This window comes from Lissotriton helveticus, chromosome 8, assembly GCF_964261635.1.
Source record: "Lissotriton helveticus chromosome 8, aLisHel1.1, whole genome shotgun sequence".
NCBI classification, from domain to species: Eukaryota; Metazoa; Chordata; class Amphibia; order Caudata; family Salamandridae; genus Lissotriton; species Lissotriton helveticus.
In genome coordinates, this window is record NC_136069.1 from 606,560,602 (window position 1) to 606,585,292 (window position 24,691).

The window sequence follows — 24,691 nt, forward strand, 5'->3', positions numbered from 1 at the left end:
TCCCCCAGGCCCCGCTACCGAGCAACACTCAGAAATACCGTCAGTGGGTCCACATCAATGGACGACGGACCGAAGCCCTCCGAGACACAGGAGCCAGTGTGACGGCCGTCCGCTGCCACTTGGTGACCCCCGAACAGATCATACCAAACGTACGATGCCCCGTGAGGACCGCCGACAACTCCGAGACTCTGTGCCAGATGGCCCGAATCCCCTTCGAATGGGGGGGAGTGTCGGGTACCCTCAAGGTGACCGTCCGGGACGACGCCCCCGTGGACTGCCTCCTCGGAAACGACCTCGAGAACTCTCCCTGGGCCCAAGTCGAGTGAAGAGAACATCTCGGCATGTTGGGACTACCAGAGTGGGTCTGCGCGACGACCCGATCTATGACAGCCCGAGCCTCGGCGGCGACCGAGGCCACCCCGACCGAAGAGCCGGAGTGGCCCGCGCCACCACCACCCGCAGACAATGAAGAGTCCGACTCCGAGCCCAGGCCGTCGGAGCCCGACCACGAAAGCAGCCACGAGCTCAGCGACATACCCGAACTAGCCCAATGGCGCCAAGAGGGTGGCCCCACCCGAGAGCAGTTCCGGCAGGAACAGAAGGTCTGCCCTTCCCTCGAGGGGACCCGACAGCAAGCCATCGCCCAAGCTACCGGGGACACCTCGGGGTCCCACTGGGTCTACTGGGACCACGGCCTCCTATACAGTGAACAGAAAATTGCCGAGCTAGGGGCCAGCCGAGTGTTAGTGGTCCCCCTACGATTCAGAGACTTCCTTTTGAACCTGGCACACGATGTGCCCCTCGCCGGGCACCTGGGGCAGGACAAAACTTACAGCCGCCTGGTGACCCATTTCTATTGGCCGAAAATTCGCAACGATGTGCATAACCACTGCCGAACTTGCCCGACATGCCAAGCCAGCGGAAAGAGCGGGGGAAGGTGAAGGCCCCGCTCCAACCCTTTCCAGTAGTGACCACCCCCTTCGAGCGAGTGGGGATCGACATTGTGGGGCCCCTGGACCCCCAAACCTCGCAAGGGCATTGCTTCATCCTTGTCCTGGTGGACCACGCCACCCGCTATCCTGAAGCCATCCCCCTCAGAACCATCACGGCTCCCGTGGTGGGCCGCGCCCTGATGGGGATCTTCTCCAGAGTAGGATTCCCCCGAGAGGTCGTGAGTGATCGAGGCACGAACTTTATATCGAGGTATATGCGGTTCCTGTGGCAACAGTGCGGGGTCACATATAAGTTCACCACCCCGTATCACCCCCAAGGGAATGGACTTGTGGAGCGGTTTAACCGAACACTCAAGGGGTTGATCCAGGGCCTAGAAGAGCCCATCCGCCGCAAATGGGACGTCCTGCTGCCCTGCCTCTTGTTCGCCTATCGGGAGGTACCGCAGAAGTCCCTGGGGTTCAGCCCCTTCGAACTCTTGTACGGACACCCTGTCCGAGGTCCCCTCAGCCTGGTCAAAGAAGGCTGGGAAACTACCGTCCAAAACGCACCACCGGATGTCTACCGGTACCTCCTGACCCTCCGAAACCAGACTCGGAAGTTCCGGGCCCTTGCCGAGGCCAACCTAGAGGCCAGCCAGGAGGACATGAAGCGCTGGTATGATCAGAACTCTTCATCCATCGAGTTCGAGCCGGGCCAACAGGTCTGGGTCATGTCCCCGGTCGAACCTTGTGCCCTCCAGGACAAATGGTCGGGCCCCTTCAAAGTGATCGAGCGCAAGAGCCCCGTAACCTACCTCGTGGATCTGGAGTCCCCCCGGAACCCCCTCCGGGTTCTGCACGCCAACCGGCTCAAGCCGCATCTCGCCCACACAGAACTGAGCCTGCTGCTAGCTACCGACGATGGGGCCGAAGACGACTCCGAGCCCCTGCCCGACCTCCTACGGTGCGCTGAGAAAGACGGCTCCGTCGAGGGAATCTCTCTGTCCCCCGACCTGACCCCCACACAGCGCCGAGACTGCCACGAGCTGTTGGGGCAGTTCACAGACCTGTTCTCCCTCACTCCCGGGGTTACCCAGTGGTGTGTCCACGATGTCGACACCGGGGACAGCCAGCCAGTGCGACACCGGGCTTACCGAGTCCCCGACCGAGTTCGGGCCTGCATCCAGACAGAAGTTACCAAGATGCTGGCCCTGGGGGTGGTCGAACCCTCCGACAGTCCATGGGCCAGCCCCGTTGTCCTGGTCCCCAAAGCCGCCGCACCTGGCACCCCTCCAGAACTCCGGTTTTGCGTCGACTACCGGGGACTGAATGCTGTTACCCGAACCGACGCACATCCCATCCCCCGGGCCGACGAACTAATCGACCGCCTGGGAGCCGCCAAGTACCTCAGTACCTTCGACCTCACCGCCGGGTATTGACAGATCGGCCTCACCCCTGGCGCCCAGGAGCGATCGGCCTTCCCAACACCAGATGGTCACTTTCAATTCAAGGTGATGCCCTTCGGCATGAAAAACGCCCCGGCCACCTTCCAGAGACTAGTGAACAAAGTGCTGGCGGGGCTAGAAGAATTCAGTGCCGCCTACCTAGACGACATTGCAGTGTACAGCCTCCACTGGGCCGAGCACCTGAAGCACCTCTGGGAGGTCCTGACGGCCCTCCGACGGGCCGGACTAACTGTGAAAGCCAGCAAATGCCAGATAGGCCAAGGGTCCGTGACCTATCTGGGACACCAAGTGGGGAGCGGCCAGGTGGCTCCCCTCCAACCAAAGATTGACGCCATCTTAGCCTGGGAGCCCCCAGTCACCCAGACCGCCGTCCGAGCCTTCCTGGGGCTCACTGGGTACTATCGGCGCTTCATCAAGAACTATGGAAGTATTGTGGGGCCCCTCACAGAACTGACCTCGAAGAACCGGCCCCAGAAAGTGCAATGGACACCCCCGTGTCAGGTGGCCTTCGAGACATTGAAATCAGCCATGTGCACCGCCCCTGTGCTCCAAGCCCCTGACTACAGCCGAGAGTTTGTAGTCCAGACCGACGCCTCGGAGCACGGCATCGGGGCGGTCCTATCTCAGATGGACCCCGAGGGGATTGACCATCCAGTGGCCTTCATCAGCCGGCGGCTGTTGGCCAGAGAGCAGCGATGGAGCACCATTGAGAGAGAGGCCTTCGCCGTCGTGTGGGCCCTCAAGAAACTCAGGCCCTACCTCTTCGGCACCCACTTCCGGGTGCAGACCGACCACCGCCCACTACGGTGGCTGATGCACATGCGTGGCGAAAACCCAAAGCTGCTGCGATGGTCCATCTCCCTCCAAGGGATGGACTTCACTGTGGAGCATCGCCCTGGCAACGACCACGCCAACGCTGATGGCCTGTCCCGGTTCTTCCGCCTCGACGAAGAGAGTCCCCAGGAAGATGGGTGACTCTCCCCGCCTTCAGCTGGAGGGGACGTGTGTTGGACACGGCCTTGTGGCGTGGTCCGACCCCTCCCGCATGGCGGGCCCCGGACGACATCGGTCCTCCGTCGACATGCTGTCGACCCCCCTGACACGAACATTCACGAAACCTCGATCAGAGCAACACCCTGGCAACCTACGGCTCTCCCCCTTCTTGGTACCCCGGCGGACCCTGCTCGCCAACGCTGCCGGTCTGGCGACCATGCCAGGCCACCATTCCCGGCCGACGCCATCTTGGGCCCATCACGTCCCGAGCACGTGGCCGCAGCCGCCCTGGCCCCGGCCCCAGCGAAGCCCGACATCGAGGCACCAAGATCCTCCCAGGTGGTAGAGTGGCCACTTGGCGGATCCCGGAGGAGGGGAGTTTCGATGGGCCTCCGGCCGTCCCCGGACGCCTGGTATCAATCGCCCTCCAGCCTCCCTGGGCGCTGGCTCCACCCCCCTGCTGGGTGTCTGGACACCTTCATCCCGGCCCCTCTGACCCCCAGGCGCGAGGGTCCGGACATCAAAGGACTCCAGTCCTATATCTGGGCCAGCCCTGGATTAGGACTTCAGTTGTATCTTGGAGTCGAAGCCCTGCTGACCTCGTCGCGGCTGATCCTGATCCGAACCCTTGCACCTGGAACCTTCGAGGCCCTGCTGACGCTGTCGCGGCCTGACCGATCTAAACCACCTTCGAGGCCCTGCTGACGCTGTCGCGGCCTGACCGATCTGAACCACCTTCGAGGCCCTGCTGACGCTGTCGCAGCCTGACCGATCTAAACCACCTTCGAGGCCCTGCTGACGCTGTCGCAGCCTGACCGATCTGAACCACCTTCGAGGCCCTGCTGACGCTGTCGCGGCCTGACCGATCTGAACCACCTTCGAGGCCCTGCTGACGCTGTCGCGGCCTGACCGATCTGAACCACCCTCGAGGCCCTGCTGACGCTGTCGCGGCCTGACCGATCTGAACCACCTTCGAGGCCCTGCTGACGCTGTCGCGGCCTGACCAACGCTGAACTATCCAAGCACCAGTTGGTGCCAAGACTGTCCCGCTACCCCCTATCCCCGAAACCAAGACTTTACGGATCCCTCGATCCTTGCCTGCTAACCCATCAAGAACTTGCCTTAATTGCCTATATAAAGATTCTTGTGAATATTCCTCCTATGTGGTGTCCTTCTGTAAGTAGGGTGATTGCTCAAGTTGGTACGATTGTAGGAGAGGAGTCTCGCCAAGGAGGCCTCCCTACGGCGCTCGGCCTATTCCATAGAGAGAGGTGGGTCTCGGGGCGGGCAGTCAGACATCTTCTGTCTCCCCTGGGATCGCCTTTCCAACATACCACCATGACAGAAGAGCTGCTATGCACAGTTTCTATCAAGAACTCCAACACTTCCAATAAGGCGGTTGAGCACACTCAGGTCGGCATTCGCATTCTTTTAAGAGTGGCAGCAAGAATGCCTGTTTACAGATAGCCGGGAAGATGGTGGACTTCAAAGAGGCATTCCAAATCATATTAAGATAAGGATTTACTGAGTGTGCAGCCAGTCTGAGGATTTGAGGGGGACAAGGGTACTCTTATTTATTTTTTATTTATTTAAAGAGTTTTATATAGCGCTGGCTAGACCCGGAGGTATCAGAGAGCTTTACAAGAGAATCAACAATGTAACAGAAAAAAGTTCAACAATTACACATTAAATCCCCCCAAAAAATAGGCAATACAATTAAGAGGAGAGAGGGGAGAGAGAAAAGTAGTGGAGGGGGAAGGTGAGGTGAGAAAGGGAGGAGAAGGGAAGAGACAATAAGGAGAGACGAAAAGAAAGTCTGTCTAAAGACCGACTAAAGACCGAATGGGTAGGTGAGGACCCAGGAGGGACTCCACGGCCCATCTCACCTATAGCTAAACCAAGAAGCACCATCGGGCTTCAGACAAAAAAGTTCTGTCTCAATACTTTGAGAGAGGGGAGAAGGAGAGACATAAATAGAGGGAGGATGTGGGAGGAGACGACAGGAGGGACAAAAGGAAGTGCAACAATGTGGTTTAACAGTGTAACAGAAAAAGATCAACAATTACAACATTACATCAGACAATCCGCAATACATTATGAAAGGAGAGAGAAAGGAAGTGGGGGGTAGGTGAGGTGAGAACGTGAGGATAAGGGAAGGGACAACCGTAGAGACGAGAAGAAAATTGTCTAAAGACCGACTGGGTAGGTGACGACCAAGGAGGGAATCCACGGTCCATCTCCCCTATAGCTAAACCAGGTAGCTCCATCGGGCATCAGATAAAGTAGTTCGGTCTCAAGTGTCAAGGGGAGAGGATCGCATAAAAACAGGACAGGAGGAAGATACGGCAGAAAGACGAAGGAAAGTCTGTCCAGAGACCGGCTGGGTAGGTGACGGTCGAGGTGGAAATCCCAAAACCCATCTCCTCTATAGCTATCATGTAGCTCCACCGGGCTTTGGCCAAATAGCTAGGTCTCAATGAGAAACATTAAATAACATGGAGGGCAAAATAAATGGAGCATAGAGGGGAGGGAACAGGGAAGGTGAGAAAGGGAGGATATGGGAAGGGACAACAAGGAGAGACGAAATGAAATCTGTCTAAATGCCGACTGGGTAGGTGACGACCAAGGAGGGAATCCATGGCCCATCTCCCCTATGGCTAAACCAGGTAGCTCCATCGGGCATCAGACAAAAAAGTTCAGTCTCAATACATTGAGAGAGGGGAGAAGTAGAGATATAAATAGAGGGGGGAAGCGGGAAGAGACGACAGGAGGGACGAAAGGAAGTCTGGCTAAAGACCGACTGGGTAGGCGACGTCCAAGTAGGGAATCCCCCGACCTGTCTCCCCTATAGCTAAACCAGATAGCTCCATCTGGCATAAGAGAAAATAGCTAGCTCTCAAATGACGCGGGAAATTCACAGGTAAACAGGGTGGGGATTAGGGCAAGGACAGGTGGGGGCAAAGGTTAGTATCAGAAAAGAGGAGAGTAGTAGAGCAGGGAGGGGAAGGGGGTATGACACTCTGCCACATGGTGGCGCTGTTCATCTAATTTAGAGATGAACAGAACAGAGATTGTATATGAATATAAAATACATAAAAAAATACTGACACCTGCCTCCTCAGCCTTTCCTTTAGATTTGGGGACCTGGAATAACCTGAGCTGTAGCACTTGCAGGTGAGGGAGATGGTTAGTAGTTGTTTTGGTACAGTCATTGGCAGTGATGATGGGGCAATGACTGGTGTAAACTGCAGTGGCCTCCTAGTAAGGGCCCTGACACTTACTTTACAAAGTAAGCACTGGTGTCAACAGTACCCAGGAAGGTTGAGTAGTTTTGGGATATTTTCCTTAAAAAAATCAGGTAGCCTAATGCAGCGATCATGCGGGGGGAGAAAAGTAATTTTAACCACATCAGGGGAAGTGAAGGACTTAACAATAAGAGACTGTCCTTATCCTTACGACAAACAGGTGGTCTTCTAGCCCCCAGTGTTCTGCAGAATGAAATCGGTGTGCCGTCTCCATCCATACTGAAGAAAGTTTGTGTTCTGGGAGTCTCTCACAAAACACTACACGCTGAACACTATTCGTATGCCAAAATAAAACCAAGCTGGAAAAAGGCAAATCTATAAACAAGAAAAAAATTGCTTCTTGTTGCAGAAACATTATACAATCCAGGACCATTGGGCAATGGCATGTTTTCCAAACCCCTACAGTCTGGGGGCAAATGCACCTTGGGATGACCAGAATAAGGCTACGCGGCCAAGAATGATGCACATGTGCACGTCTATGATTGCAAACACTTAATTCAGTTTCTGGTCCCCTTGACCAGCAGTATTAGCCCTACAAGTCGATCTGGGAGCTGGACCTAGGACCACATTGTAGATTAGATCTTGTGCTGAGTAACAATGTTTTAGGCGGCACATACTTTGAGCATTTGCAAAAGAAACAACTATGACAGGAACTTACACTATACTCAGTGCTACTGTAACTATGAGAGTGTGGGGCTGCAGCTTGTTTTTACCATGTAATCCAATATCTGCAGCATGATTGCAGAATGTAACAAAAAAATGGTTTCTTGCTCAAAAGGATCAAAAGTTACTAAAATTGCAGTGACCGGTGTGGTCACACAATAGAAGTCCATATGTGAAGTTTGACTGGTAATCTTTCAGTTGCTTATTAATGTATGTGAGTGTTAATCTAGTGCTAATGAGGTGAAATGTTTGCGAAAGCAGCATTAACATGTGAAAAACGGAAAAATGATGAAGTAATACTATCACAAAATATGCAGCATAAGGTCGCATAACTTGCCATTTCTTGCCGCATAATTTAGTCAGTCCTACTGCATAATTTGGCCGTTCACTACCGCATAATTTCAGTGGCCCTGGTTATACTATACAACATTATCAACTAAAAAGAGTACAAACAGCTCTAGGGAGTAGCAAAGTTCAAACAAACACGGACCAGGGCCGGATTGGCCACTGTGCCAAACTGGCATTTCCCCAGTAGGCTGCAGACTTGAGGCTACTTTCAGAGCAGGATGGATCTTCATGACCCCATGGGAGTCTCCTGCACTGTGAGACTCATTTGAACGATTTTACCTGGGCTGATTTTGGAATCCAGACCGGCCTTGGCACGATCTATGTACACACACTCAAAGTCACGTGCACACACAGGGCCCGATCATTCCTAGAAATGCAATCTACAACTAAACAGAAAACATGACAAGCTGGCATCCAAGCCGAGTACTTTTCCTATCGCAGGGCACCCAGAGGAACCGAGCAGACTCGGATTTATATTCCAATAAAAGCTAACCTCTGTCATGAACCTGCCCGTCACGGCCTGTGTGTGTTGCGGTATGGGTCCTAACGCTAGCAAGGAAAAGGTGGCTCGGCCCTCCGGCTTGATTTTGAAAGACAGCCATAACCGTCGTGCAAAGGGCTATCACACCTCTGTGCCCCAGTGCCACTGCACCTGCTGCGTTAATCACAGCTACGTTTCCAGCGCTTAATTTACCAAAAAAGTGCAGTGTTCCAAAGCTTTTCTCAGGAGCTGCTGAATGTCTGGATTGATTAATATGAAAGCTGCCTAGACTTGGTTCCACCTTAACCCTCTTACACCCACAACGCAACAATTCTCGGCTCTTGCGAGTTGCGGGTTCTTTTTAATCCCTGCTTGTCCCCTTTCTCTCTTGCTCCTCCTATGTCAATCTGCTACTTTCTCGCTTGCTCGGAGTCAAAAGCAGGCCCGGCTCCAGGATTTTTTATTTGGGTAGGCCAATGGTGCATTAGGGTGGGCCACTGCGGCACTCGCGGCCGGCATGACTCGCGGGGCAAGGGAGACGGGGCTGGGGGGTTCACGCGGGGTGGGGTCACGAGGGATGGTGTTTAATTTAATAATAATTATTATTAAAAAATATAGCTTACCTTTCCGCAGGCTGGGTCCCACGTCTTCTCGGCTCCTGCTCTCCTGCCTCTGGCAGGAACAAGATGCAGGCAGCCTGGCTCCCTCCCCAAAGCCAATCACAATGCTGCAAGCAGTGTTGTGATTGGTCGGGACACCGCCCAGCCAGGGGCTCATGTGGAGGTAATGTTCTCTATGCAGGCTGCATTGCAGCCAATGCAGCCTGTATGGAGAAAGACAGAGTGGGCATGACTAGTTTGGGCAGCCCCAGTGGGCCGACCAAACAGTCTTTGTGCACTCATGACCTGACACCTAATTAAATAAACAAAAACCAAAAGGGCATGACAGGGTCGGCTTTAGCACTAATGCGAAAGTCTTGTTTGGCGCCCACCAATGACCTCTTCATCCGTAGATACCATTACTACCACCCTCCAACAGTGCCCTTAATCCCTCTGTAGCCCCTCTCTCATATGCATTTCATTTGTTGTATAGCGCTACTCATATCAGTGTAGGGTGTCACAGTACTTCACATCACACACACATTATACAGAGATAATGAATGATGCAAGTAGGTAAATCAGTCTATAGGGAATGTTGCATAAACCAATGAGGATTAGAAAGTGTAGGACTCATGTCATCCATACTGATGGGCAGTATATTCTAAGAGGGTATGGTCTGAAGAAGCACAAAGTCAGGATTTAAAGCATACCCTAATGGTTGGTGGGTTGGCTTTACTAATAAAAATGTATATCTGCCCAAGCTAACTCTTTTTAGCAACATTAGAATAATGAAAGACTGAGGAAGTTCTAACTATATCGCAACACAAACAAAATGTGAAGTTCTAACTAAACCATTCAGCTCATTGATGACAGTTCATAGGTCACTGTTCTATGTTAGGATTGTAAATCCTGAGCTGCAAGTAAAACAAGAATCACTGTGACAAAGACAGTAACCCACTGAGCTATCCACATAAAATACAGTTTATCTGCATTTCAAAACTACCAACAAAGGATTGCTCTCCAGCAGGATCAGTAATCATCAGTTATCTGGACATTTTTATTGTTGCCTTGCATCCATGGTCAATATAATGATAACAAGCATTTACAATGCAATAGGTCTCGGGATAATTAAGTTTGAGCTATTGGCATTGCTAAATATTGCAACACCAACTGCAACAAAAGTCTATAAATTGTAGGCCCAAAAAATGTTTATGTATTTTTGTAGCAATGGTGGCTGCGCTTTAGATGAATATGAATATGTTTAAAAGTAAAGTGCGCCATACTGCGATTGCTACAATAGCTAATTGTTTATGCGTTAACAAATGATGTGTGCACTGACGGCTGGTGGTGTGTGTGCCTGTAGAAATTGTGCACTGATGGCTGGTAGTGTGTGTGTGCCTGGTGAAAGCGTGCAGTGACGTCTGGTGGTGTGTGTGCCTGGTGGAAGCGTGCACTGACTGCTGGTGGTGTGTGTACCTGGTGGAAGTGTGCCTGGTGGAAGCGTGCACTGCCGGCTGGTGGTGTGTGTGCCTGGTGGAAGCGTGCACTGAGGTGTGGTGGTGTTTGCGCCCGGTGAAAGCGTGCACTGACAACTGGTGGTGTGTATGTCTGATGATAACGTGCAGTGATGGATAGTAGTGTGTGCCTGCTGAAAGTGTGCACTGACGGCTGGAGGAGTGTGCCTGCTGAAAACGTGCACCTCCTACAGCACCACTCAACCCCCAACCCCTACAGCACCGCTCAACTCCCACTGCGTACAGCACTACTAAACCCGCAATGCCTACATCACCACTCAAACCGCAATGCCTACAGCGTCACTCAATCCTCACCGCGTACAGCACCACTCAACCCACAACGCCTACATCACCACTCAACCTACAGCGCCACTCAATCCCCACCGCGTACAGCACCACTCAACCCACAAACCCCTGAATGCAGAGTCTCTTCCTGTGTACCCTCTCAACTCACCTGAAAGGACATTTGCATGGAAACAGCGGCCAAGTTGGCTGAGGTATGGGGACTAAGGCGCCCATTTTGCAAAGACTTCCCATACCCTTTGGTAAAAACAACCATCCCAGATGTGTTAATGGGTACCTAGAGGTACCTCTGTGTGTGAGTTCAAGGAGGGGGTCTAATGTGATTTAATTTATGGAATAACTTGAAGCATCATGATGACAAAAAAATATTTTTTTTTAGAGGCAATATAAGGTTGTTGAGTTTTAAAAAGAGTACTTTTAATGGTCATAAAAAATGTCTGCAATAGGTACAGTCTGGTTAGCTATTACTGCTATGTATTCTTTGAAAGCACTTCTTTTATCTTATACAGGGCTGCTGGAATTATGCGATTCTGCATCCGTGACAATTTTAACATAATTATGTATTTGCCACATAATCCACCACGTGCAGTATACCATGCAGATTTAAAAAACAATTGAAGCTCAAATGGATCAAAAGTTACTACAAAACATGGTGACGTGTTTGTGCGCATTGGAAGCCCTTTTCAAAGGGTAACTGGCCAACTTTCAGTAGCTTATTTCTGTATTTGGCTGTTAAATTGGTACTAATGGGGTGAAATATTTACCCAGACAGTTCTACCAAGTAAAAAAATGTCAAAATAATTAACTTATACTAGTAAAAAATGTGCTGCATTATACTGTATAATTTGTCTATGGTGCTCCCCTTCCACATAATTCCATTGGCCCTGATCACATAATCATTGTGTGGCAACCTATGTTATACAGTGTTTATTACAATTTTAGAATAATGCCCTACATATTCACATTGCTTTCTGTTACATGCTGGGACCGCAAAACTATATAAATACACATGTCACTATTATGCACTGCACAATCCTGGATTCAATTTTGTGACTGTTCTCATACAGACATCTTCGGGGATCACATTAACCAAGTGTCATGATGTGTGTGTCCCATCAATTAGTTTAAGTGCATGTATTTAACACCTCATTACTCACTTGTAGGCGTGAGCATTATTTTAAGTGCAGTTGCTGAACGTGTAAATACAACAAAATACTTATCAAATATTGTGTTGTTTTTAGCAAAGCTGTTGACTTTAAATGAAGACAGCCTAGAAACGCAAAAAAAAAAAGTTGCTCTTCAAGGCCATCTACTTTCTTCAATACTTAAAGAGGCATTTGCGCCCTCCTGGGACTGCCGCCACTGACCCACAGTTTGAAGACCTCCGCCCTAAGGCCAGGGCAGGAGCTCCCACCGCATACTGTGACTGCTGGGTTTGGCCCATTGTCATTCTATATGTGACAATGGGCCGCGATAATCTGTGCTGGGCTGAACAGAGGCTGCAGCAGCCTCTTGAATCGGATCAGGAGAGCCAGCCCGAACACTGATGGGGGTAAAAAAACGGCTCACATCATGTTTGGGTGGGCCAGGCTCATGTTTGGGTGGGCCCGGCCCACCCGGCCCACCCTCTAGAACCGGGCCTGAGTCAAAGTCTAATGATGAGTATGTTCTGGCTCCCAAAAATGAGTGTTGGTGTGTCCACCCCCTGCAACCATTAGCACAAATGAAGCACTGGCTATGCCCATTCCTGGGTGCTAAGACGCCCAGTTCTGACACCAAAACAAGCGATAGCATCTGGTGTTCAGTCACCTTCCGCAGCAGGCTTCGAGGTACTGCGCGGTGTTGCCTTCAGCTCATTAATACACCAAAGCTAACTTCAGAAAAGAATCACAAATCAAGAGAAACAGATAATGCAGCGATAGCTGTCACATGGCCCCCCATATTCAAGGGGATGGCTGTCAACAAGTCCCGCAGAGCTAAGCATTTTGGGACTTGTAGTTTAATGGGTGCGACAATTGGTATGGTACATCAGGTCTTAGAATGCTTAGTGTTTTAAATCCAAGAGATCACTGAATGTGTACTGAAAAAGTAGATCATGCATCTGCAATGTAATGTGCTTGCCAATTTCAAAATGACGGTCCATTACTAAATATGCTGCTCCTCAGTAGAGCTTCCATTGGAAGCAATTCTGCAGGACACCATATTAAATCAACCCTTAGCCGGCGTCCTGCCACACTCCCCCCGTCAGCCTCTCTACCTTCCTTCCCCCTCCCCACCCGAGGGAGGGCTGTCTTGAAACCCAGCCCTGCTAGACATCTCTGTGAGCCGCTCATCAATCGGCCTGGAATCCATTGCACAAACCCACAATGACGCATCCCGTGACGTTGACACTGCCCCTCCCCTCTCCTTCTCTGGAGAACTGAGAAAAGAAGAGAGAGGAAAAACTGTTTACTGCCACTTTATCACTCTCTGGGGTGTCTGGAGACCCAGGGACGGAGATGGACCAGCACCCGGAAGAGCACATGCGACAGGACCCTTTTTTGCACAGTTCTTACGTCTGAGCACTGCAGAAACATAAAAAAGCAGTTTTTTCTAGTGCTCTGACGTCATGGCAGTAAATAACCAGCTGTGAAAAACCATGTTCACGATATCTTAGATAGCTTTCTACAATTATATATAATATGTAGTGTAAAACATCGAAACAAATATAAACGTAAAAATAAAACAATATTCAATTTTAATAAATCAGTGTGCCTCTCCTGATGAACAACCGATACAATTAATGTTTGTTTTTTAATGCCCAACACACGTAACCTCCAAAAGTTGCCCAAAGTCAACGAGGATATTACCTTTGTTGGGGTGGCTGGCATTAAATGGCTGAAATATTTAGCTGACTGTGTGTGTTTATACAGCAGAGGTGGTGATGATAAGCTATCTGGTCGTCGTGTTTATCTCCACGCCCGTGTGTGGTGTGTGCTTTCCCTGCCTCCTGGGTAGGTCATTTCACAGGGTCCGCTGCATATCTACATCACTACGGCCTGACCTCTGCGGCTGACCTGAGGTCTGACCAGCTCCTGTGACCGAGCAAAGACCGTCTTTACCCCAGCTGCAGCACCCCAGCTGGATGCAGTTCAAGAAGGCCCTGGGTCCGCCTGTCCTTCACAGAGGTGGCCTGTGAGGCCCGGACCCTAGTGTCGCTGAATAAATCTACAGCCTGGCTGTTCCTCAAACTGTCTTATGCAAAATGTTTTTCCCTATCAAAGGTCTCTGATTCAGCAAAGGAGTGCAAATAAATGATTATTTCGAGTGCAACCATAGGAGTGAAGAATTTAGAGTATGTGTTTGCTCCTGGGAAGTGTTGGTACTACTATCTCATTAAATCTATTGCAGCAGTGCTGAGAGGTGTGTTACCGTCGCCTCTAAATGAAAGAAGTGCAGGTACTCAGTACCGGAGAGAACCTGCCCAATTAAAGCACCGCCTCCCCGAGTCATTTCAGCTGGAGCAGGGAATCTCCTTGAAATAAGCTCCATCTTCTCAACCCCGGGTGTAGCCACATATGTCGGGGATTCCTGTGTCCTCTAACACGGTTTCCTGTCCCTGACTTTAAAGGGATCCCTCTGATAAAGCCCTGCACTTTGCGCATCTCAGAGACTGTGCGGGCTGAGAGCCACGGCTGTGAGACACCTTATGGCTATTAAAGGGAGGTCATTTTTTTGCTAGGCCTGCTGACAATCGCAATTTCCATTAGTGCAGCAGGTGCAGTGTCACCGGTGCGCCCCGAACCCTGATTATTGATGAATTTTGCCATTCAGGCAGGAAGCCAGGGGGACAATTTCCTTCCGTGCACTAGAGCCCATGACACACTGCCCACACCACCGCCTCCTGAGACGACTCATACTGCACAACAATCACTCGCACAGATCGAGGTTTCGAGTTTTTCACACAGCTGCTCATATATTTGAAAGTCGTGTCGCTGCACTGTAACAGCAGATTGTTTTAGAGAACGAAACCGGTTCCCTGAATTAAATACAACGATAAACATCGTGTGGGTTAACACTACCAGGTAAATACTGTGCTCAACATGGCTTTAGCTGAAAACTACTACAGTGGCCAGAACACTAAGAGGCACATCTGTCGTCACATCAGCAGGAAAGTGCCCACAGACCTGCCAACCGGACTCATGCCATGTGCGAGGCTGTCAAGCAGTCCAGAATCTTTCAGCCACAAACATGTTGCATGCTGGTTCTTGTAGTTTCACTTTTCCTCCATTTATAGGTGTGGTCATAGTCCTACACGTTCCAGCAAGGAAGGAGTGTTAGCTGAAAACATACATTGGCTTAAGGTGTCATGCAAAGGCATCGGGGCCCACAGACCCAAAGGGCCAATCGAACCCTGACAATTGCTGTATTTTACTACGACCTTCAGCAGTGAGAGGCGCCAATGTTCCTGTTTGCAACGAGCCCATGGCATCCTGCCCACGCTACTGACAACAGGGGCAGAATGAGACAGTATGCAGCATTGCATTTCACAGTCACACAACCTAAATATGTACATATGTATTCTGCTAAGTTGGAACTTTTATTATGGTAACAGAAATAACTATTCAACAGACTGTATTTTGGAAACAGGCAGCACAAAGTCACTCTCCCACTACCAGAGCTCAACCCCACAGTCTGTAAAACAAGCCACGCCACAGCCTGGGAAGTCCCCTCACTCTGGCGCTTACCTTCCAGCTTCTGGTTTTCCTTCTCCATCCGCAGCAGCAGGATCTGCTGATGGATAGCTTTCCTCCACAAGCTCTGCAGGTCCTCAGCATTCCTCCTCCCGCCATCTTGTCCTGGCGCGTCATCGTCCTGTGACAGGGAGTCGAGGGGGGCTTCCTCCATGGCTGGCGCGAACGGGGACAGGGGCAGCAACTCGCTCCCATCAAACCGGTCTGCAAGAAGGAGGAGAGGGTCAGAGCTCGAGTGCAGGAGGCATGCTGGCCAGACTCACCCGGGCGACGGAGCAAAGTCACTCCTGCTCGCCCTTCGACGGGCAAACACTTTCCAAATCCCCGGCTGCGTTTCCTGTGACCTTTCAAAGTAAGAACCCTGCGAAGAATGACTGGGTGAGTTTTTGGAGACTTCCTTCTCGGGTCTGTCACAAATACAAACACGGAGTGTTTACCACTTCCACTTTTCACAGTTAGTCATGCCTCCCTGCCACTACCTCACTCACATTTCTCGTTTGTAGTTTCTTATCTCGCAGGCGGCACTGGGGCCTTTCTTCATGCTTGTTGTTTACCATGAGGTGAGAAGGAAACATTGTCGTTCAAGCAGGCGTGCTCCTACAATCTACTACCCGTAAATGCTAAAATTAGACCCAGACACTCTAACTGGACTAGACTGAGTGAATTACCTCAATAAGATACAGGCAGCGCCCTTGCGAGGTCAATCAAAAGGGAGCAAAGTGCCTAAAAACCCAGGCACTAACAATATTTCTGTCTGTTTTTAGCACTAACGTCTATAGCGATGCCGCAAATAGTGCTTACTCCTGCACATACCACCTGGTTCTGCTCTCGGGTAACTGTCCATGCACCACCGTGAACATATGTTAATAACTGGCGTAATAATGCAAACAAAATTTTTGATCATCTTATTTACCCACAGGAATAGCAATACAAAACGCACCCAATAACCAGTATAAATAGCCTTTGCTATGGGGCATTTTTTAAAATCTTTGGAGTTTGGCTAGATAGCTATACCAGCAGGACAAAGTATAGTTTGTCTCTTCCTACATAGATGACTTTTTTGACTAATTACATTATTTTCAGTATTTTTTTCAATTTACTTCACACTAAATGCCCATTTTGTAGGATTCATTTTATTGCTAAATATAGGTTTCATTTAATAACATAGTTCTCTGCAATAATAACAACGTTACATTGAAATGCTTTCAAAATTAGTGTATGGCCACCTAAATGGGATGAATAATCTGCAGATCTTATAAATATATATATCGTATCTAGCTCAAATGGATCGAAAGTTGCTAAAAACGGAGCAATGAGTGTTCCTGTGAAGTGAAAGGTACCTCGCCCCCCCAGGTCTGGGGGGAGTCCATTATCATCCCTATCTATAAACAAGCATTGAAAATGCAATAGGTCTCGCAATAGAAGAGTTTAACCTTTTTCGTTTTGCAAATGGATGAGTGGCGTTGCGTGGATGAGTGGCGTTGCGTGGATGAGTGGCGTTGCGTGGATGAGTGGCGTTGCGTGGATGAGTGGCGTTGCGTGGATGAGTGGATGTGGTGGATGTGGCAGTGGATGTGGTGGATGTGGCAGTGGATGTGGTGGATGTGGCAGTGGATGTGGTGGATGTGGCAGTGGATGTGGTGGATGTGGCAGTGGATGTGGTGGATGTGGTGGTGGTGGGTGCGGTGGTGGTGGATGCGGTGGTGGTGGATATGGTGGTGGATGTGGTGGTGGATGTGGTGGTGGTGGGTGTGGTGGTGGGTGTGGTGGGTGTGGTGGTGGGTGTGGTGGTGGATGTGGTGGTGGATGTGGTGGTGGATGCGGTGGTGGATGCAGTGGTGGATGCGGCGGTGGATGTGGTGGTGGTGGATGTGGTGGTGGATGTGTTGGTGGATGTGGTGGTGGATGTGGTGGATGTGGCGGTAAATGTGGTGGTGGTGGATGTGGCGGTGGATGTGGATGTCGTGGTGGTGGATGTGGTGGATGTGGTGGATGCGGTGGTGGTGGATGTGGTGGTGATGGTGGATGTGGTGGTGGATGTGGTGGTGGTGGATGTGGTGGTGGTGGATGTGGTGGTGGTGGATGTGGATGTGGTGGATGTGGATGTGGTGGTGGATATGGATGTGGTGGTGGATGTGGATGTGGTGGTGGATGTGGATGTGGTGGTGGATGTGGATGTGGTGGTGGATGTGGATGTGGTGGTGGTGGATGTGGCAATGGATGTGGCGGTGATGCGGTGGTGGATGCGGTGGTGGTGGATGCAAAACAAAATGTAACACAAGCAACAGCGCATGCTCGATGCCAGGCAAGACCTAAAAAAGACTGAATATGTCAACAATGCATCTCGAGATTCATACAGAACTACCTAATGTACTTCACCAGATACAAGGAAACAATTAACTGCTACTTCGGGCAAATCTCCAACAAGATAAATGACTTCACTAAGCTCAATGAGAACAGAAGAGCTGCATCTTTCTTGGAGGAGGACCATTTCTGCTGAAAAGACAGTAGTGAACACGTGACACCATTGGCGAGACAGCGAGTCGAGTAAAGTATGCTGCAATGCATTTGGCAGTACTTGTAAACCAACAGGTTATTTAAGTAAAGCATTTCTGAATTAAAGCACAGAGTGAGAATGAGAGGGACCAGCGAGAGAGAGGATAATGTGAGGAAGAAAAATATACAGAATATGAGAGAGCAAAAGAAATGAGAATGAGAGAGGGAACACGATATGGCAATGAAAGAAAAGAGAACTGGAGCAAGAGAGTAATTTAGAATGAAAGAAACTATAAAGAATGAATGAGAACAAAGAGTGAAAGAAATCGCAGGACAGAGGGAGGAAGGCAGGGGAGGAGAAATGCGACACGGCGGGCAGGGGAGGGGGCGGAGCGGGGAGAGGGTGTGAAAGCAGCAGGGGCCTGGAGTGCGGCTAAGGGAACTGAAGAAATGCGACACGGCAGGCAGGGGAGGGGGCGGAGCGGGGGTGTGGGAGGAGTGCGCCTGAGGGAAAATACGTGCAAGGCAGGCCGCTGGAAGTTTTTCTCTTTAATTTGGCCTCCTAATAGCCCTTAAAGTGCTTGCCTGGGTCATGAACACGCAGGGAACCTTTGAACGAGAACATCAAAGGGGCGCCGCGAAAGTGACGCTTCCAAAGGTGCAGGACCTCTTCCGTAAAGAGCTGCTCCTTCTATGAAACCATGCCCACACTTGCAGGGAATTGTCAACCTTATACGGAGTCTCAGTAGAGAGGCCAAGGAAGGTGTGAGCATCGTATCTAAATCAATTTCTCATGCAACGAGGGGGATCGCTCCGAGTCTATGTTAGGTGATTAGGGGGGCGAGGAGGCGGTGAATGTGGTAAGCCATTGGGGGAAGGGCCGCGCTGGTATGCCGAACCAAACAGAAGCGGACGGCTACCACATTTATGCAAGGACGGGGTGGGAATGTAATGAGCTCAGCATTGCAGCATGTCTGAGCCCTTGGAGTGGCGCAGACTGCTGTTAAAACAAGCATTTAACACCAGCGTTCCGTAACGTGAATCAGGATTTAGTGTGTACTTTTATAGCACTTATGGGACACAATGGGCGCTTCAAAAGGTGGTAGCAGGTGGTAGCAGGAAGATGTTTCCAGACGTGAACTGCAAATCATTTTTCTTTTGATAAAACTTCAGAATGTTGTGTCTGACCCAGCTGACGGACACACTCCCCTTGGCAAGTGAAAGCATTAGGTGGCGGGAGGGAGTGCTTTCAGTCGATGAGGAGCTCACATACCTAGTTAGTGTTAGGTCAGGGCGGAGCTAGCGCGCAACCATGATTCTACCCCTCCTTGTTAAATGCAACAAAAAGTATATCATAACAAATCAGATAGGCATTATGGGGAAAAGGCACACGTGGTACACAAAGCGATACTGTATCACATACAAACTGGTAGCTCGCTGTGAAAGCCAGTTTTACACCAGTAGCTTTAACCCTGTCTGAGTACACACAGTAATGCTCTAATGTAGAGACAGGAGACAACAGATTCGTCTGCCAATGAGGGGCCGTGGAGTGAAGGCTCGGGGGCGGCGGACGGGGGAAGCCGCATGACACTCCGTACAAGCCAAAGCAAACTCGAACAGAGGCAAGAGGAACTAGTCAATGACACAGCAGTGCTAAATAGAATATAACAGATATATGAAGTGTGCTGTGATCGGTCTGTTGTTTTTCCTATTTTCTAGCACGTAGGGGGCTGCAGATAAGGGGGGGGGGTGCTGTGGGGCTCAAGGGGCGCATTTCGGCAACAGGCCTGAGTCGATTTACAGTTTTTAAGGGGAGGCTTTGGGTTGCGGTGCCTGGCACTGGTGGGTGTGGCGTCCATAAGGAGGAGTTGTAAACTGGGGTCCGGAATATGGGGGGAGTCGGATCCGATCCTCATACAGGACTCTGGGAACTGCTGAAGTCCTTGGTAGGTGGTCCGGGTACAGTGGGCGATGGAAGGTGGGGGAGGGCTCAGAGTGACGTCACCTGCCCAGGACGCGGGGGCAAATATGATGCTCCTGAGGTGTTGATTCTGGGTTTGGTACAGGGGTGAAAGAAGAGTTGCGATAGGTGGCATGCCGGGCTCGAGAGGCGGACAGGGGTGACCGGGTCTATGGGGGGAGAGCGTGTGCTTTCATTAGCAGCCTACAATAATCTGAGTACTGAAGCTTCCAAACATATGTAAAACACGGGTGGAATACAGTTTTAGCAATGGACATAGCTGCTGAGGTCTCGGATAGTTATTGTGTAATAGTTTGCATTTTAGGCAGGGTTGTTGTGAGTGACGTTGAAGCCGCAGTGAGGGAAGCTGTCCTGGGGGCAGGGGGTCGGGCACGGAAGACGTGGGAGCCGCGATTACTACGGGGGCTACGGACACATTGGGCGGGGGGGGGGGGGGGTAGTCTGAGGAGGTGGTAATTGTGGTAAGAAAGGCGGGGAGGCCTTGGGGTTGTTGGCGAGGGGGGTAGCCTTCAAGGGGGTAGGGCAGGGGAGCTGGCACAAGTGGGATGCAGCGGGTGTGGTGAAAGTGCCAGACTCCGCACTACAAAGTGTGCAGGAGGCCTCCTTCAGCAAACTACAAGCATGCTTCACTCGTAAAGTGTGGCTGTGGCCTTCGTGCACCGCCATGGGTGCGAGCTTTGTGCAGGGTGCTGGGTGGACACGTTGTGTAGAGGTGAGCCCTCGCACGGACTTTGCATGCTACAATTTGCACAAAAGTGCCGACTGAGTCCTTTATTAAAAGTGCTGGATGTGCTCTTTGTGCAAGGTGTGAGCCCCCTTTGTAAAACAAGCAACGTTTTAGAACATGAAAATGGGATAGGCCTGAGTCGATTTACAGTTTTTAAGGGGAGGCTTTGGGTTGCGGTGCCTGGCACTGGTGGGTGTGGCGTCCATAAGGAGGAGTTGTAAACTGGGGTCCGGAATATGGAGGGAGTCGGATCCGATCCTCATACAGGACTCTGGGAACTGCTGGAGTCCTTGGTAGGTGGTCCGGGTACAGTGGGCGATGGAAGGTGGGGGAGGGCTCAGAGTGACGTCACCTGCCCAGGACGCGGGGGCAAATATGATGCTCCTGAGGTGTTGATTCTGGGTTTGGTACAGGGGTGAAAGAAGAGTTGCGATAGGTGGCATGCCGGGCTCGAGAGGCGGACAGGGGTGACCGGGTCTATGGGGGGAGAGCGTGTGCTTTCATTAGCAGCCTACAATAATCTGAGTACTGAAGCTTCCAAACATATGTAAAACACGGGTGGAATACAGTTTTAGATATGGACATAGCTGCTGAGGTCTCGGATAGTTATTGTGTAATAGTTTGCATTTTAGGCAGGGTTGTTGTGAGTGACGTTGAAGCCGCAGTGAGGGAAGCTGTCCTGGGGGCAGGGGGTCGGGCACGGAAGACGTGGGAGCCGCGATTACTACGGGGGCTACGGACACATTGGGCGGGGGGGGTGGTAGTCTGAGGAGGTGGTAATTGTGGTAAGAAAGGCGGGGAGGCCTTGGGGTTGTTGGCGAGGGGGGTAGCCTTCAAGGGGGTAGGGCAGGGGAGCTGGCACAAGTGGGATGCAGCGGGTGTGGTGAAAGTGCCAGACTCCGCACTACAAAGTGTGCAGGAGGCCTCCTTCAGCAAACTACAAGCATGCTTCACTCGTAAAGTGTGGCTGTGGCCTTCGTGCACCGCCATGGGTGCGAGCTTTGTGCAGGGTGCTGGGTGGACACGTTGTGTAGAGGTGAGCCCTCGCACGGACTTTGCATGCTACAATTTGCACAAAAGTGCCGACTGAGTCCTTTATTAAAAGTGCTGGATGTGCTCTTTGTGCAAGGTGTGAGCCCCCTTTGTAAAACAAGCAACGTTTTAGAACATGAAAATGGGATAAAAAAACAAGCCAGTGTGCCTTAATCATATAGGCCTTTAAACACAACAAGACGGAGGGCATTGCTGTGGGGAGGGGGTGGAGGAGAAATGCACACGGCGGGCAGGGGAGGGGGCGGAGCGGGGAGAGCGGCATGTGGGTGTTAAGAAGCCGGGCCTTTGAAGTGAAGCTAAGCTTCACTTCAAAAGGTGTCGGAGGAATGCGGGAGAGAGGAACAGATGGCGATTGCGGCTGTGCACGCGCTTTTAAGCTCAATGCACATGCGCATTGAGCTTAAAAGTCACGGGCACTGCAAGGAATCGCCACGATTCCTTGCCTCTTAGTTAAAAGTTGTTTAAGCCGCAATAGGCTCGCAAGCTCGATGCGCATGCGCATCGACAGGCGAGACCTAAAAAGGAGAAGCAAAAAATTATCGCCCTATCTCTCTCCTTACTGCCTCCCTTAAAATCATGAGCAGGGTGCTACTGAGCCGTTTGGAGGACTGGGTCGAAGAAAAGGGTATCCTTGCGGACTCCCAGTTCGGATTCCGCAAGGGGTTAGGCACAATAGAACAGTGCATAAACCTGGACCTCTTAATTGGCAAATATACCCGCGCTAAGCAAGGCTCACTGTTTCTTTGTTTTGCAGACCTTTCCAGCGCCTTCGATTTGGTTGACCATGGTCTTCTGTGGTCAACTTTGCTGGATATGGGCGCCCCACGGGAAATTATCTATTTCCTGGCACAAATGTATAGGAAGTTATCTGCAAAGATACGTTACGGGCAAGGGGGCGAGTGTTCTCCTAATATCCCTGTATTCTCTGGTATTAGGCAGGGATGTGTCCTTGCCCCTCCTCTTTTTATCAATTCCATTGAGTCTGAATTACGTGATATTAGTGCTGATGCACCGACTGTTGACGGCATACCTATCCCAGTATTGCTTTATGCCGATGACACGGTCTTGCTTTCGAGAACCCCTGTTGGGTTGCAGAGACTCATGGATAAATTTGTAGATTATATTAAAGGGAGGAAATTAAAGATCAACAATTCAAAAACTTTTATTATGGCCTGTGGCAAGAAAATCAAAAATTTAAGACCCTTTACAGTTAGGGATCAAAAAATACAAGTAGTGGATACATTTTGCTACCTAGGTATTACTTTTAATAGTAGGGGCATATGGGCGTCTGAAGTGACCAATGTAAGAGCCAAAATGGGCAGGTGTGCTTTTGGTATTTTTAAGTTTGCCTCCAAGTTAGGATCCAGGCGTATACCCGATATGTTGTATTTATACCCTCATAAATGCGTAGCCCTGGCCCATTATGGTTCAGGGGTATGGGGCTACTGTAACCACAATATGCTCTAGGTGGAGGAAAATAAATTTGTGAAAAAACTCCTTTGTTTACCATCCTCCGACTCAACCAACCTGATCCACCAGGAGATTGGCCTGGAATACCTTACTGATCTAATAAGCCTAAAACCACTTTTGGTGTGGAGATCCATTTGGTCTAAGGAGCAGACAGGGTTTACAAGAAAGATCATTTTAGACTGTCTCCATATGGATAAGTGCTCTCGTATCCCCTGGCTTAATTACATTACCCGTGTATTTAAGGATGTCTTCAAACTACATGTTTGTGATAACCCCTCTAGTGTCATAGACATCCCTAAGAAAGAACTTAAAAAAGTCTTTATGAGGGCCAGGATTTTAAAGCGTAATGTTGCCATTTCCTTGCACTCTACACATGTGTATAATGAAAAGTATAACATGTTGGAATCGGGTTTTGCAGGATACCTCAAAACGGTTACCATCCGCTCTCACCAATATGTCTTGACAAGACTGCGGATGGGGACCATTCATACGCTTGTAGCATGCCCGCACATTAAGTCTCATACTATTTCCCCATGCCCATGTGATGGGACTTCAAAGCAAAGCCCGGAACATTTTTTATTGATATGCCCGTTTTATCTTCAACTTCGTAAAACCTATTTGAAACCACTTTTTAAAAGATATAATGTATCCACTATTAAATCTGCCATGAGCCTTTTATTTGCGCTTGATTCACAGGACATTTGTTTCTTCACCGCTGTATTTATTTTAAAGTCGGTCCAGTTGAGGAAAAATATGTCCTTTGCTACATGAGTATTTACAAATCAATTGAATTTTAAAAAATGTATTCTTATATGTACTTTTATGATTATTGTTACAAATGATCGAATAAAGTTTTTGAATTGTATAGTTTGTCTCTTCCTACATAGATGACTTTTTTGACTAATTACATTATTTTCAGTATTTTTTTCAATTTACTTCACACTAAATGCCCATTTTGTAGGATTCATTTTATTGCTAAATATAGGTTTCATTTAATAACATAGTTCTCTGCAATAATAACAACGTTACATTGAAATGCTTTCAAAATTAGTGTATGGCCACCTAAATGGGATGAATAATCTGCAGATCTTATAAATATATATATCGTATCTAGCTCAAATGGATCGAAAGTTGCTAAAAACGGAGCAATGAGTGTTCCTGTGAAGTGAAAGGTACATGGTCGACTTTCAGTTGCTTATTGCCGTTCAACTGTTACTCATGTGGTAAAATCTCCCCCCAGCATCATCAACATGACAAAATAATGAAAACATGTGATAACAAAATGTGCCGCATACGCTACAAAACGTACCTTTTCTTGCAACACAATTTAGCCAGCCTTGCCACACTTGGTCCTAACACACAGCACAACTTCAGTGGGCGTGCAGCGTGCTTATAAGAAATTGCCAGTAAATCCAGAATTACATTTGAGTCTTAGTAAAATATTAATAACCACTGCCTCCTCTTCCACCCATACCTTTTTATTCTTCTGCCGAAACTCCTGGAGGATGCACTAGTGTGACATGTTTATGAATTGAGTGGGATCCACTTTAACTACTGGCTTTTTGTTTTTGCTCAATTTTCCCTTTGATTTCCCAAACCCTGCTTAGTGCCGTCAACTGTCAATGGA

General features: G+C 49.8%; 1 protein-coding gene across 4 annotated transcripts in view; it reads right to left on the reverse strand.

Moving 5' to 3' along the window:
- The window catches only part of TBC1D4 (TBC1 domain family member 4), a 656,292-nt gene that overhangs the window by 85,396 nt on the left and 546,205 nt on the right, over window positions 1-24,691 (reverse strand). For all 4 annotated transcript variants that reach the window (XM_078657429.1, XM_078657428.1, XM_078657430.1 and 1 more), the window contains one exon: window positions 15,332-15,541. In XM_078657429.1, coding sequence (XP_078513555.1) covers window positions 15,332-15,541 — 210 coding nt within the window. The remainder of the gene's footprint in view (window positions 1-15,331; window positions 15,542-24,691) is intronic.